Source organism: Coffea arabica, chromosome 3e, assembly GCF_036785885.1.
Source record: "Coffea arabica cultivar ET-39 chromosome 3e, Coffea Arabica ET-39 HiFi, whole genome shotgun sequence".
NCBI lineage: Eukaryota > Viridiplantae > Streptophyta > Magnoliopsida > Gentianales > Rubiaceae > Coffea > Coffea arabica.
The window spans coordinates 23,022,581-23,037,973 of NC_092315.1; the positions used below are offsets into that span (position 1 = coordinate 23,022,581).

At 36.3% G+C, this 15,393-nt stretch overlaps 1 protein-coding gene across 2 annotated transcripts; it reads left to right on the plus strand.

The window, feature by feature from the left end:
• The first annotated feature begins 461 nt into the window (after nt 1-461).
• Nucleotides 462-6,954, plus strand: LOC113736661 (gamma-secretase subunit APH1-like). Of its 2 annotated transcripts, XR_011842056.1 has the most exons (7): nt 462-672; nt 785-952; nt 1,311-1,396; nt 3,154-3,279; nt 3,527-3,654; nt 4,695-4,876; nt 6,478-6,580. XR_011842056.1 is itself a non-coding variant. In XM_027263729.2 (6 exons), exons 1-6 carry the CDS (start codon nt 560-562, stop codon nt 6,604-6,606), a joined length of 750 nt encoding a protein of 249 aa, XP_027119530.1. In that variant the 5' UTR covers nt 464-559; the 3' UTR covers nt 6,607-6,954. The 2 variants fall into 2 exon arrangements, 1 of the variants encoding a protein (XP_027119530.1); XM_027263729.2 differs by lacking the exon at nt 4,695-4,876 and having other exon boundaries at nt 464-672; nt 6,478-6,954.
• The last annotated feature ends 8,439 nt before the right edge of the window (nt 6,955-15,393 follow it).

A 15,393-nucleotide genomic window follows, 5' to 3' on the forward strand; every position in this document is an offset into this window, starting at 1 on the left:
CATCATTTTAATTTAAATTTAAATATCAAACTTTGTATGTATGGTATACATCTAGACTGACAAGTGTATATATTAACTGTGCATGAAAAGATTTACCCATAAAGAACCGTACTATTCCGAGACAAAGAACGGCCTTTTATGTTATAATTTTTTAAACTTTTTGCTTTTTTGGTTCAATAAATGTCATGTGAATGTGATGGATTTGATCGAGTAATCTATCAATTCTATCCCTGACATTTATTAATGAGTTATTGGATGGTTTGATTCAGATTGAAAATTGGGTTCATGAATGTAATACTTTTAATTTTTAAATGTTAGGGACGAATTTGTTTCTTTTTAAAGGTGAGGGATGAAAAGAATATTTTTGCGAAATGTGAAAAATGAAATAGGTTATTTTCTAAAAAAAAAAAAAAAGAAAGATATAGAAGAGAGCAAGAGAGACAGAGAGAAAAAAACAAGAAAGTAAGATTGCAATAGAAAAGATTCATTGAAGCTTGCAATTATATGTGTTTTAGTTACGACATGAAGCCCCGAAGCAGAAAAACATAAAAGATAAAAAATGACAGTTGCTGCAGGAATTGGGTACGCCTTGTTAGCCTTGGGCCCATCGCTCTCTCTCTTCGTCGCTGTAATCTCTCAGAAACCCTTTTTAATACTCACCGTCCTCTCCAGGTAATCCTCTTTATTGGTAAAATTTGCTTCTCCGTTTTTTTTTTTGGGTATTTGGGCTTGATTTCGTTATTAATTTTGGTGAATTTCTGGATTGTGGATTTTTTTGTTTCAGTACATTGCTATGGCTGATGAGTTTGATTGTTCTGGCGGGAGTTTGGAGGGCGTTTCTCCCCTTCAAAACGACGCCTTCCTCTTCTGCGTGGTTGCCCTATTCAATTCTCATATTGTCCTCCGTCGTCTTTCAAGAAGGCCTTCGGGTCCTCTTCTGGAGAATCTACAAGTCTGTGGTTTTTATCCCAGAAACCATTTACTGCAACCTTTTTGCTGATTACTTTTGGACAATTGAAGAAAGAAGTACCTAAAATGAAGCTTCATTTTCCTTCAAATTGAGTAAAAAGTAGTGTAATTGAAGTTTGTTGCTTATTGTAGTTTTGTTTGAGATTGCTGTTCTTGTTAATTATCAGAAAATTCCTTTATCTGGATTTAAAAATAGTTCGGGCTAATTAAGATATGTGGTTATAATGGCGTCCTAAATTTTATTTCTGACTTGAGGCAATGATTATGTTCCATTATGTTGTTTAGAATTGGTTTTGGGTCAAATTTATGATTTTTCTTTTCTTTATTGGCTAAAATTTTAGGAAGCTTGAAGATATATTGGATGCTTTTGCTGACAGAGTTTCTAAACCTCGGCTTTTCCTGACTGATAAGATGCAAATTGCCCTAGGTAATGCTGCTTGTTCGTCTCTGTGGGTTGCAGAGTGATAATGAGTTTGCATGCATTTATCCTTGTTATAACCTGGCCCTAAGGGGTGGAAACAGAGATTGAGTGGGAAAGAGGGGAAGACTTGTATGGGCGCAGAAAGTTTATAAGTGATTTTTTCAATATTATTAGCACAAAGAATAGAATTGTCTATAATTCTTTTGGTCTATGGACATATTTTACTGTTTCTATAATTACTTGCTTGAATATTTGGTGCACAGGCTTCTTTAATCTTAGCTGGTATGCTGTATCGTATGAAGATATATTTTAGTTGATATCATGGCCTTGGACCTTTGTATGGTTATCAAAGTTCGATTCTGTTTCTAGTCGAATAGTGGGGTGGTTTAACATAATGCTGGACTTAGTGACAGACCCCTGGCTGATATTCTGTTGGCTTCAATGTTGCATATTTCTTCTAGTCATATTACTCGTAATGAAGGTTACAAGATCTTGAAATATATATGCGCGTGGGTATAAGCCATTCTGACTGAAAGAGGATAAATATAACAACTTATTTTCTCTTGATATTCAGTTAATCCGAATATTTATTTGGATGAAATCCTAGTGTGCATCAGGTCCCGATACCCCAAGTCAAGTATCCTCTTTGTTTCTCTCTTGAACTTCCCCATAAAGCTCCACATGTACGTATACACAATCTTCATGTGCTGTAAGCTAAGACTTGCAGTGATAAGCAGTTTGCAAGGCTTGACATGTTACTTTCGTTGTAGACATTAGTATGTGTCTTCTATGAATGTTCACCTAGAAACTGGGGAACCTTCTATTTGTTCTGAAAATTTTTATTGCTTTAGAAGCACTTGACATGCCAATAGGAAACTCTGCATTTTTGTTCGTACTTAGGTGAACAGCCTCGAGATCTTGGTATAAACTTAGGCAACTCTTGCATTTTTGCCTGTAATAAAATGTGTATGCTTATAATGTTTTTATGATTTTACGTAATAGTGGGATAGTGGAAATACATGCCAACCACTCTATGCTTCCCTTATTCATTTGGGAAAGTAGAAAGGATTTACTTTGAAAGGTTCAGATTTATGGTACTGTCACATCTACTCGTCGTCCTTCCCCTACTTAAGACCCATGTTACTCTGACTCTTCACTTTGCCCTGCCGTACCCTTGTCAGACACTGCATTTTCCACTAGAGTACCCTTGTCCAAGGGACTCCCATAGATGAGTCTGGTTAGCTTAAGACTGTAGACATGGATCCTGCTTCCTATAATTATTCTTGTTTCTTTTCCATCTTGTCATCCTCTCTCCTGAGAAAATCTCAAACTACAAATTCTCAAATGCATCCATTCTATAGACTTCATTTTTGTGCTGCATCAACAACTTGATAGTAGGAGATGTGAAAAGGAGAGATGAAAACATGCACTTATATTTGCTTCTCTATTATAAATGTGGAATGGCTTCAGGTGTCTACTTTGCTTCTTTCTATGGGATTACAGTGTTTCACTTAATTTAACTCTTTTTTATTTATTACAGTGTTATTTAATCATGTATGCTTGCTGATAACATTGATATCAACATTTGCAAATCTGAGCTTTGCATTTTAATCGGCCTTACAAACTTTTGTTTCCAAAGTTACGTATACTTCAGCTTATGTAGATTGAATTCTTGTTGAACTGCTCCTATCACTTAGCCTTTAATTTGGGACTGCTTATGCTTGAAAGTTCTAGTTGTTCATCTGATCTGGTTAAATTTGCAGCTGGTGGTATGGGTCATGGTGTGGCTCATGCTGTCTTCTTCTGTCTCAGCCTTTTAACACCTGCATTTGGTCCAGCAACCTTTTATGTGGAGAAGTGCTCACAGATGCCCTTTTTTCTCGTTTCTTGTAAGCAAATGTGGCTATTCATTTGTATACAGTTATTTCTGGTATTCTGACTTGAATTGTGCATTTCAACCATGCAGCTTGTCGACAAATTAATCCTTTTAATATGCGATTTCTATTGTGCAACATAATTTTCTTTGTTTTAGAAAAAAGAATACTTACAGAGAATGATAGCTGTAGCTTGGTATTGTCTGCATAGTGTTGGGATTTTTGATGTATCAGTGTATTTCATAGAGCTTCTAAATTGCAGCAATGATAGCTCTTGCATTTGTCACAATTCATACCTTCTCAATGGTCATTGCTTTCAATGGATACGCGGAAGGGAATAGAGTCGATCAGCTTATTGTTCCTGTTGTTCATCTTGTAGCAGGGATGCTTGTGAGTTCCTTCTTTCTGTTTTTCTGATTATAACTTGTAATGCCTTCATTCCTTACCTTACTTTATTCTATTTCATTGTGTGGAAATATCCACTTACTAAACTGGAATGTTTTACTATTTGACAAACTTATCATAAGTCATTTGAGATTGCCGGGTCCATCAGTTAGTAGTTCACATTGACTTTTGACACAAGAAAGTTAATGTCCCAAGATAGGCCCCCTGGATTGCCTAGGAAGAAAGTTAATCATGTCTGGTGAGCTCAACGCATTTTAAAATGCGTAAACTGTGGAGCTTAAGTGGTGAGTGACCTACAAAAGATCACCATGGTAGGCTGATGGTCTGTATTCGAAAGGCCTTCAATGCTGAATTTAGTCTGTTGACCCAAGGGAATGAAGTAACAGCACAAATTTTTAGGAACAAAGGATTGGCTAGAATAAACACGTGTCACTTATGATATGTGAATTAGTGGTGTTCTTATGAGATCTTCTGGGTTTTCCAAATACGAACTGTATTTGTGGGGTTGTTCATATTATACACCAGTTTCATCTTTTTTGGCTTTTTGACAGTTTACAACTTGCTTTTTGGTGTAAAAAAACCAACCATTTTGCAACACATTCTTAGTTGCTTCCTTATTCCAGATTGGTTACCCCAAGTTCACTGAATGCTAAAGATGCTATGTGATGCATTGAATCACCTCTTTAATGCAGTTTTTTCTGGTTCGCTTGTTGAAAGGTGCTTGTGATTATGGTTGTCTAGGAAGAAATATATGTTTGTGTGTCTGTAATAGACTGGAAGTTTATGTGGGTCAATCCAAGAGATAAAATACCTCTTGGCCTCACTTCAAATGGGTTTAAGGTCTTACCTCCTTGCAGAACTGGTAAAATGTTTAAGAACATTTTACATTATGTCGGCTTTTAGCTGAGTGGATAGTCAGAAACTGCATTTGGATTTCCCATTAATTCTTTCTTTAGACCCATGAAAAAGCTGAGCATGGTGGAGAATTGCTGTGGCAGCTTAGTGAAGTGCATTTGGATTTGCAGTACGAGGGATAATCATTAGAAACTCATCCTTGGTGGGTACAGCATTCTCCTGTATTGTCAGCTAGGTTGATCCCCTTAGGCAGCACACCCCAACTTTTCAGGCCTACGAAACTCGAGTCTTCAAATGATCTAGAAGGGAGCTCGAAGAGCGAGAAGCCTAAGGTAGAGAACTCATAGTGAAGGTAAGATGCATGGTAAGAGGAGATAGCTCAACAACTTAGTTAGCCATCTTCACATTATAATTTGTCGCAATGCAAAATTTTGCCTGAAGTTAAGAATTCTGTTCAGGTGATCAAGATTATTTATACATACTTACACACACACACACACAGGTTTGTACATATGTATGTCTCTGTGTGTGTGTGTGTGTAAATAATCTTGATCACCTGAACAGATTTCTTATATATATATATAAATTTTTGTGCTTATCTAAGTTATGGGCAATGTAACCAATTACTCAAGTGTGCTCTCTAAGCTTTGTTCTTTTACTTGATTCTCTTTAAACTAGTTGGTGGCTTGTGTTTGCTAGCATTTGTTATTATGCTGATTCTCTTTACAGATAGGCCACCTGTTTGGAGCCTATCATGCAAAATTAACTTTCTTGGATAAAGCATCAAAGTTACGCATTGCTTCACATTCGCTGAGTTGTTTTGGTATCCAAATTTGACTAATAGCTCACTTAATGCTATAGAAATTAGTTGAGCAAAAGTTTACTAAATAGGGTTCAGTAAATAAGCTGAGTCCACAAAGTATAAGGTTGTCCTCACTTTTATGAAAGTTTTCTATAGCTTTTCCTCAATATACCTTTACACCTTTCTAGATTCTCTTCTTCTTTGTTTTTTCTTTCATAGTTTATTTTCCCTATATAAAGAATTTTCCTTCCAATGGTTCTTTGGGTTACTTCATGGTTTAAACAGATTACTTCTTGCTTAGTTCTATCACCTAAAGATTCACATGTTCTGCGTTATATCTTTTTAAATGAAATGAGAAGTAGATTGTAACATCATCACCTTTTGGTTTCACACAATATCAATTGTACAAGGTAAAAAATGCAAACATTTGTGAATACAGTATTCTGGCTGTGTAACGAATTCTGTTTACAAGATAGTGAAATAGGTTCCTTTAATTTATAAATATATGTAAACCAACGAAAAAGTTGCTCTTGTAATGATTATAAAATGTTTTGGCTGCATTGTGGAGGTTTTTGATTGATAATATGCAATAGGAGTATGTGCTACTGGCAAAGATTTTTGCTTCTTTTTGAGGAGATGCTAAAAACCACAAAGGGGTATTGGCCTTATTCAAACTGAATGAGCATGCTAAAGTGAAATTCAGCGGTTATTGGTGTATCATTTGGATAAGTAGAGATTTTCTTCACTGCCCCTACCCCTTTCTTTAACCAACCGTAAGGTTTTTTTGAGGGAACCAACCATAAGGTTAAGTGGTAATATTGGGTATCAATTATCTCTTCACAAGGAACCTGGAAATTTCTTGTTGCATTTTATATTTGTCAAAGGGCATTTAGTGAAATCAAACAAATGACATACTTCACTTTGTTGGCATTTTCTCAGAAAATTACTTTAAAGAGATGTTCCTCGTTCTCTCTCTCTCTGACCCATGTCCAAAAAGTTGTACAGTAGTTGTTCCTCCACACCCCTCCCCCATACACTCATTATTACTGCAAAATCAACAAACTCCTGAAAATGAGAAGATTGGCTCACCTTAAAAGAGCTATACCTGGGAGTTTTTACCTACTTTTAGCTAATTGTGATGTGTGTTGCAGACGCTGGTAAATCTTGCATCTGGGGGTTGCATTATTGGCATTCCCTTGCTCTACTGCATGGCTCTCTTCACTTTGCTTCATTGTGGAAAGATGGTTTGGAAAAGATTGGCTGACAGCCAGAACAGATAGGGGCATTCGTAGCTACCTCACCCTATGCTCTTGTACTGGGCTTATTTGAGGTGTGATCATCTGAATTTATCAAGACGATAGTTTATTCTCTAAGACTGAAATTATGATGTAATTGGTGCATGAGATATTTTGTGCATATCATGCTCTCCAGCCTGAAAACACACCCTTTCTTATCCTTTACATGCAATTCCTGTTCAGCCTTGTCTGTTAGAAGGTTGATTGTCTCCTCTTTTGCCATTTAACTCCTGCCATGTATATTATATGTAGCCCCCTGGAGGAAAATTGTAGAGAAAAATCCATGTTATAAACGTTCATTTTATACCTTTGAATCCATTTTTGTTGTTCTGATGCTTTTTGAGTCATTTTTGCCAATGACTTCCTCATTTTTTATTCTTAGCCTTGTGATAGTAAATGTCGGTTTGCTGTTCTGATGCTTTTGAGAGGCATTCTTGCCAATGATGTCCTCATTTTTTATTATTATCCTTTTCATAGTAAATGTCCGTGCTTGCTGGCTATGGATTTTTCCCCCCCAAATGAAATACAATTACGTCGGAGGATGAGGCCTCGACAGTTTACTGCTGATTTGAGCTAATTTTACTCCGGCGCCTCTTGCCCCTTTTTCATTCGAAGTAGGGTGGTAATGGGGCAGTTACATTTTAGGTAGGGATGGCAACAGGCAGTTTTGAGGCCATGGTAAAAATTCCCCCGACTCCAACCCCGCTTTGTGCCCACAGGGGTTAATAAGTAATGTGCATCTCCTTCTCATTGACCTGGTAATAATACCAAGACCAGCAACGTCACCGCTAAAACTTCTGCTACAAAGGAAGAATAAAATTGCATTATCAGGGAAGGAAAGAATGTGAAAAAGTACATAAGAAATTACTATCTTTTTCAATTATAAAATTTGAGGAAACTGTCATAATTCGCAAGTGGGAGTCAATATACAGTAGAAAAAATGCTTAAAAAATTTATGATAACAAACAATCATTAAAACACTCCTTGTTTCGCTTCTATGTCTAAATGTCGTGTCTGTATAATTATTATAACTAATAATATTAATCATATTCTATATATAATTTGTTATATTTTATTTATTTATGCAAGAATGGGGCGAGCCTGTCCTTGAGCGAATGGTGGAAAAATTCCCTTGCGCATCACGCCAATTGCAATCCCTAATTCAAGGAAGTCGTCTTTAATAATTTGAAGATTGAATTTGACCTTTACAGTGTTTTTCTCTAATACCTCTTTAAACAATGGCTCTCCAATTTGCAATGCTTTTTTTTAATGCTTTTAAATATATCTTTTAACGCAAGTGGGAGGTTTTGAATTTGATATCTTTCACTTGCACTTGTTCCCTCCTTACCACTCAACCCATCTCTCTCGCTCCAATTTGTAGTGTTCATTTTAGAAAATCAAATTTTCCATTGAATGTCCACATTTCTGATTTTTAAAATTTGATAGCAAATTATGTACGTGTTTGCTGCCTTACATTCTCGACAAAATAAAATACAACATCAGGGAAGGACAAAGGCCTCAAATGTTTCTTCTGATTTGATCTAATTTTGCACCAGACTGTTCCACTAGTTCAGCTGAGAACTAAGCTTTGATGATTTGAATAAAAAATTTAGCCCTGTCATTTTCGTTCTCTAGTACTTCCCAAAACAAAGCATCTCCGATTTGCAGTTCATTGTCATCAACAAATTTGTTGACATCTCGTGTGACATATTTTTATCTATTCTCAACAAGAAAAACTGCTCCCACAATTTGCCACCGAAAAGAAAATATCATTGACCGTTTCAAAGGGAAAGTGCAATTTAACAGGAAAAACCTAAATCAATCACCCATAATAATATTCCCTTAAACATTTTAAGATAATCGTGGCAGATTCAAAAATAACTATGTAATCTAGCATGACCGATTCCTGCCATTATATAGGGTTTAAAGTTAATGTATTGAATGCAACCTGGGGAAGTCACTCGTGTAATTGCAGGCCACCTTCTTCTAGTTGCAGGCAACTTTTTAACCTTTTTCTAAAAGATTTCAAAGAGATACCTAAAATTCATATTTGGATTTATCCATGTTCAAACTAGTTTTAGCTCCTTGATTTTTTATTTTGATTTTTAATACTAGGTATAATTGGCTTATATCCATATGAATGTCTTCCCTACATATAGTTTGACACTGGCACTAGTGGATGATTCAAAGCAATTTCTATGATTTGGCGAGGTTGGTTGTTGCTCACCCCGTTCACCCAATAATTAGGTAGGCATAAGACTTTGTAGCATTAGAAAAACGCATATATGCAAATGCAATTAATTGTTGGTGATTGTTAATCGAAAGATTTGGTTATTTTTTTGAAAAAAAAAAATTTGGTTATTGATGCCTCTACTATTTCACCAACCAAAGTTTAGCTGCGTTGGTGAGAAGGACTTTACTTCGCTCCTGGACGTCAAGTTTTAAAATGCTTTGCCTATATTTTTACCAGGAACTTCTTGAAAAAGAATTCTATTAATATAGCAGTGCACTACTATAGTCTGGACTTGGATTCTTCCTCTTCAGTTCCCTCATGATCCAATCCAGTTCTCCCCCTTTCTATAGGAGAAGTTATTAAGGTTACATTTGACAAAATCAGCAACCACAACAACAGATATTCACCTTTACTACTTGTAGCAAAGAAGTGAATTTGAGTATTTGGTAGTAGTAGAAAGTGAAACAACATTTTCTTAATTACTTTCTCCGCATTTTATAGAAATTCATAAGAAGCACAACATAATTTGATAAGGTGGTACGGAAAGAATCAATTGTTTATGGGTAAACAACAAAAAAGCCCCCTGTGGTTAAGCAATCATACATAAAAACCCCCTGTGGTTTAATATCATACCAGTCGATACCCCGTGGTTTGAATTAACCTGAAAAGTGGACGGAAATCGTCAAATATTCGGCGTGTGTCTTAAACGAACTGCAAAGGCGCGTGCATATGCGAAAAACAGATTTCCACCACAAACTTTCACCTGATATGCCTATTTTAGCCTTCACTCTTTAATAATAAGAGACCAGCTTCCGTTTCTTCTGAGTCTTCATTCAATCTGTTTCCAGATTATTCAGTAACTACTGTAGACACCAAATTTTTAGTGTATTTTTATTTACTGTTATTTTTATTTTTCATGCTAGTTTTTATTTACTTTTAGTCTTTTATTTTTGTTTTAAGTCATTTTAGCATAGAATTTATTTTAAAAAAAAAAAAAGGGGGAAACCCGCAAGCGGGTTTCAGGCTATTTAACAAATTACTTAAAAAAAAAAAAATTTTTACATGCAAGCTGCGTTGAGTTGCACATGCCCATCGGAGGGCCCTAGGATGCCCAGCAAACCTCCCCTCTCATCCTCACCCTTCAGGTGAGGGTTTGAGAGTATGTGTTTGATATAAATAGAACAGAAAAGCAGCTTTTAGTCATTTTACATAAGGGGGAAACCCGCAAGCGGGTTTCAGGCAGGCTATTTAACAAATTACTTTAAAAAAAAAAATTTTACATGCAAGTTGCATTCTTCAAAAGGGTATTTTCGTCTATTCACTCAGCTCCGTCTGTTTTGCCGATTTCCGTCCACTTTTCAGGTTAATTCAAACCACGGGGTATCGACTGGTATGATATGAAACCACAGGGGGCTTTTATGTATGATTGCTTAACCACAGGGGGCTTTTTTATTGTTTACCCATTGTTTATAAGGAAAAGCATGTTAATATTCATGACTATTTGTTTTGTATGTATATTTACTTTCCAAATGATGCACCAGCTTCACGTTTAGGAGAAAGATCTCTAGCCATTTTGTTCAACTTCAACCACTTCGAGCACAATAGAATCAACAGTGTTCTTAGAACCATCAATCAGTTCAATTGCAAAGTCAACAACAAGAAGACTCATTGGAACGTCCGAGGTGCTAGCAACTAGAACAATTAGGGTCCGTTTGGTTGGACTGGGAAAATATTTTCCATAGAAGTCATTTTTCTGAAAAATCACTTCCTTCCCCATAATTTTCCAGTGTTTGGTTATTTAGTGAAAATATTTTCCAAATTCCTTTTTTCATCATTTTCAGTGTTTGGTTTGTCAGTAAAATATTTTCTGATATGTTTGTTGATATGTTGCAAATGTTTTCTACTTTCAAAACATTCATTTTATTACAAGTTATTTTTAGTTTCTATCCATTATAATCATATTATCATTTTTATAAAATATTTATTCATATTACACCATGAATTCTTAAATGGAATTATTAATGATACTAATTAATTGACTTTTTATCTTCCTTTCTAAAAAAATCATTAAGGGGAGAAGAGTCTCTTTTATGAAAATTTGAAAGTTTAATTGATGATCACTACCGGGATCCATCTATGAAAATTTAATATAATTATTAATTGATTGCATGCATATAATCATTAATCAAGTGAACTATGGCAAATAAAGGTAGTAAATTAAAGGTACATGATACCAGAAGTCGCTGCCACTATGTAGTCAGTACCTCATGAAAACTAATCAAAGTTGACCGAACTCAAAGTAATACTACTCTGTTTTCTTGATATTGGGAAACCAGAGTTCTTAACTCTTCAAAATATTGTTCAAGTTTGGCATTGCTAGGGGCCAAGAAAAGATAATTATAGGTGTTTTGATATCCCACAGAGAGAGAGAGAGAGAGTGAGAGAGAGGGGAGGCAGGGGGGAGGGGGGAAGCTGGGTGGTGGAGTGGGTCTTCAATTGTCTCAATGGGAGGTGGAGTGAGGCTGTGATTTTCCATCTTTCGGTGAAAACTGTGTGAAAGAAAAATAACTTCAGAATGATAGACAAAGAAGTTATTTTCCTTCTCTCGGTGTAAGTTCTTTTCCATCGGAAATCATTTTCCCAAATTAATTGACAACCAAACAACGGAAAATGTGAAAAATGTTTTCCAGAAAACATTTTCCGCCCAAACAAACAGACCCTTAATGTGGAAAATGTTCAGGCTCAATATATATATATATTTGCGAAAAACCACTGCCGAGCTTTCAACCCTCAAGATTGTACTGGTAATGAATAAAGAAAACTGAGCTCTATGCTCGGTGGCAACACTAGGTCAAGTAAGCAAGGCAGTTGCTGCATTAACGAACATTAGTCTTCCTATAGGGCTGACGATTGAGAATAGACATTATTTATCAAGAAGATGAATTAGTAATCCATGTCCTGAGAACCAGGTGGGAGCCAAAGATAACTCCTTTGAAACATGAAACAAAGGAGTCCAGCGAAAAGCCCTCATTGGGAATTTGACAACCTACCATAAACCTCTAAGTCCAAAATCGATGAAAGTCAGCCTCAAATTAAAAAAATATCAAAAAATGTCTAAAGTCGATATGTCCAATTGTGATCTATGTTGCATGGACTTAGGTATGCGTGTTGCATACAGGTACAAATATAGGTGTCGGATTTGTATAAATGTGACAGCTCCACCTTCCCCTAGGGCGTATCCAAGGGTTTGGCGAATCGCCTGCCTAACTCTCGTCAGGACTCAGTCACGTATCATGAAATTTATAAATAATAACCTCAATAATAAAAGTGATATCAATTACAACCTTCAATGTGTACACTCATGGATCTCCAATACCCACACAATTTATAAATACAGTCAAGGAGTCAAACTTGCAAAAATCAAACCAAGCAAGCCAGCTAGACATCTATGGAGTGCTTACGTGAGCAACTAACAAACTTAGATGAAATCTAGGCCTTTTCTAATTTCCACTCTCACGTTCTCATCCCTGTAAGGAAAACAAATTCATGGAATGAGTTAAAAACCTAGTGAGATTCCACGACAACAGGCAAGTAAACTAGCAGGCATGATATCATTCACAGGATATCAGGAAATTAGTCATGCTCGTATTGATCATGGCATAGTGTATAGTAAAGCAGGTAATCATATAGATCATACAAAAGTATACGATAAAGAACACGTAGGTTCCACAGTAGCTTGTCCGAGGTCTGTTGACTCTCCGTCAACCAGGATATTATAATGTCCATAGATCACCACTAAACGTCAATCTCCGTCCACCGATTATCCCCCTATCGGGCCCGAACGTCAAAGAAGTATCCAAGGTTCGTCGATTTCCTTGACCAAGCCTTTGTCGGCTCGATTCGACTAAATAGCCTGGATTGGACTTATAGCCCCAGATATTCAGATATTCAAGATCTGGCTTATAGCCCGAAATATTCAAGTATTCAAGAGTGGAGTCGTTGACTGTTATCCAACGCTCACGCAATTAATGATTGGAGATGTTAGTTGACACTTAACGCTCCGTATTCAGAAATATCAGAATTCAAGTCATGAATTCCAGTCAGGAGTAAACAGGTTAGGAACTTGTCCTTTACCCAAGGTTGCCCAACTTACTTGACCGCTCTAACGCTGGTCTAAAGCAAGTGGTTCAACGAGGGTTCAGTTCAGCCGTTATTGACCTACATTCAAGCATACACATAAGTAATCCAAGTTTTCACTTACCCGACGTCTCGGATAAGGGTCCAAGGGCCTAGTTCAACCGCTGCAAGAGGAATCCAGCCGGTCTACAATTCAACCTCTGAAAGAGGAATGCAGCCGGTCCCCAACCATGCACATAAACATGCAAGTTTGCACGCAGGATTAATTATTTTAAATTCACAAAAGTCAAGTGCACATAAAGGCACATTCGCCTAGACAAGATCAAGTCACAAGTAAGCTCAGCATATCATGTTTTCAAGCATTTCAAGTATTTCAAGTCCAGATACAGGTTACTTGTAAATCAAATTGCCAGTACATGCGTGAACAAGATATCAAAAGTGTGAGGACTCATGTTTTTACTCTTAATTTAGTTTATTTTATAATTATTTTGCCCTAGTGTTATTTAATTTTTCTGCGGCTCGTTTAGCGAGAAATAGTGAATACACATTTTTTTCGAGACAATATTCGATTTGAGAGTATAATAATTTTGGAGAATTAAGAATGATTAATAGTAGACTAAGAAAAGTTAATTGAGGGATTAGAGGTGAGTAAGTTCCAATTAAGCTTTTACCGCGCGCGCATCGATACTTTCCTGAAAGTCGCACCGGTACGACTAATTGGAGATTCGAGGATTAAATACTAGACTAGTAAGTATGAGTAATTGTAGTGTTAGAGGGAGTACCTTGGAGGATAAGTGTACAAGTGTAACAAACAAGAGAGAAAGTGGTAGTACGAAACCGTAATGAGTTACCATTAAGAGTTGACTTTAGTACAACTTTAAGATAGCTTCCTCAACACATTTCTTCATTCTTTCTCTTCAAGTTTCACAATTCAAACCACCAACACTCCCTCACCATCTCTCATTTTCAGCCAGCCAAGAGGAAAGAAAAGGAACAAGAGAAAACTTCATCTTCTAGCTCCAAGCGTGCTTGTTCTTCATCATCCAACTCACAAATTCCTTGGGTTCTTGCTCTAGCTTGAAGGGAAGAGAGGGATGGCTGGTTGGGGGCTGTTTTAGGGAGTTTTTCACACCAAAAATCTAGGGTTTCTTATTGGGTTTGAAAGTTATAGACATCTCCTACCACAACTCTTGCTTTCTTGATTCATTTCTTGGCTTTGAAGCTTGTAGCTTCCTTATTGTTGTTGTTGGTTGGTTGAAATTGGCTCTATGAACTCCCACCTTGGTTAAATGAGGGCTGCCATGATGTTTATGTGTGTGTTAGTGTGTTTGTGATGAGTTTTAATGGAAGAAACTAGAAGAGGAAAAAGAAAGAGAGAAATCGTGAGAGAAGAGCTGGCTGAAATTTCTGTTTTGTTGTCCTGCTTGTATTTTGAAATTTTGTTGATTACATGGCTGCAAAACTGATTGATATATGTTTTATTATGTGTGTAGAAAGTTTCTTTCAAAAATCATTTCAAATGGTTACATAAAATTTGAGTTTTGGAAAAATTCGAAATCTGGAAATTTGCTAGCAGGGTAGCCAACCAGTGGTTCTTTGTCTGAACATAAATCTTTGTACAAAAGTCAAAATTGAGTGCCGTTAGTGGAATTCAAAACTAGACATTCAGATATTTCCAACGGTATAAAATTCCCTGGCAAGTTCATTTTGAGGAGACCGTAGCGACTCAGAAAATTGGACTGTCCTGCTTTGCCAGTCTGTCCGAGAGAAACTGGGAAGCTGCATCTTGTGGCTCAATTTTGTTCCACTTGTGAAAAGATTTTTAAAATGATGTCTTTCGATGAAATGTAGAATTTGGAACCTAGTTTCCAACGCCATAAACCAATCTCAATTTGGAGTTGTATAGTGTTAGATATGGTTTGGTTTTGAAAATGCAACAAAGCTGGAAACTGAAAACTTTCCCTTCCTTGTTGACCGAATGGTCAAATCTGTTTTGAGATGTTACATTTAAAAAATTTTAGTGTCAACATCAATTGCTTATTAAATGTTTCTGGAACTTTGGTTTCAAAAATTGGAGCAAATTAGGGCTGATTGTGTTGGACAAAACATTTGAGAAAGGAAGAGAACTACGGTTGGCAGATTGGCTTTGAAATTTTCCCAAACTTTGGTCATTTCGTTAACTGCCTTTCCGTGCGATTTTTTACCTAAACTTTTATAGAGAAGTAGTATCTATATGAAAATTTAAGTTTACCAAATTTGGTGTGATTTCAATACCATTTTGATACTCAAATAATGCCCCAAAGATTGCTTTTCAAATCTGGAAATTCACTGCTCAGGTCGTGAAAATCAACCAACTTTAAACTGTTATACCTTATTGCTCAAAACTCCGAATTTAATTCCAC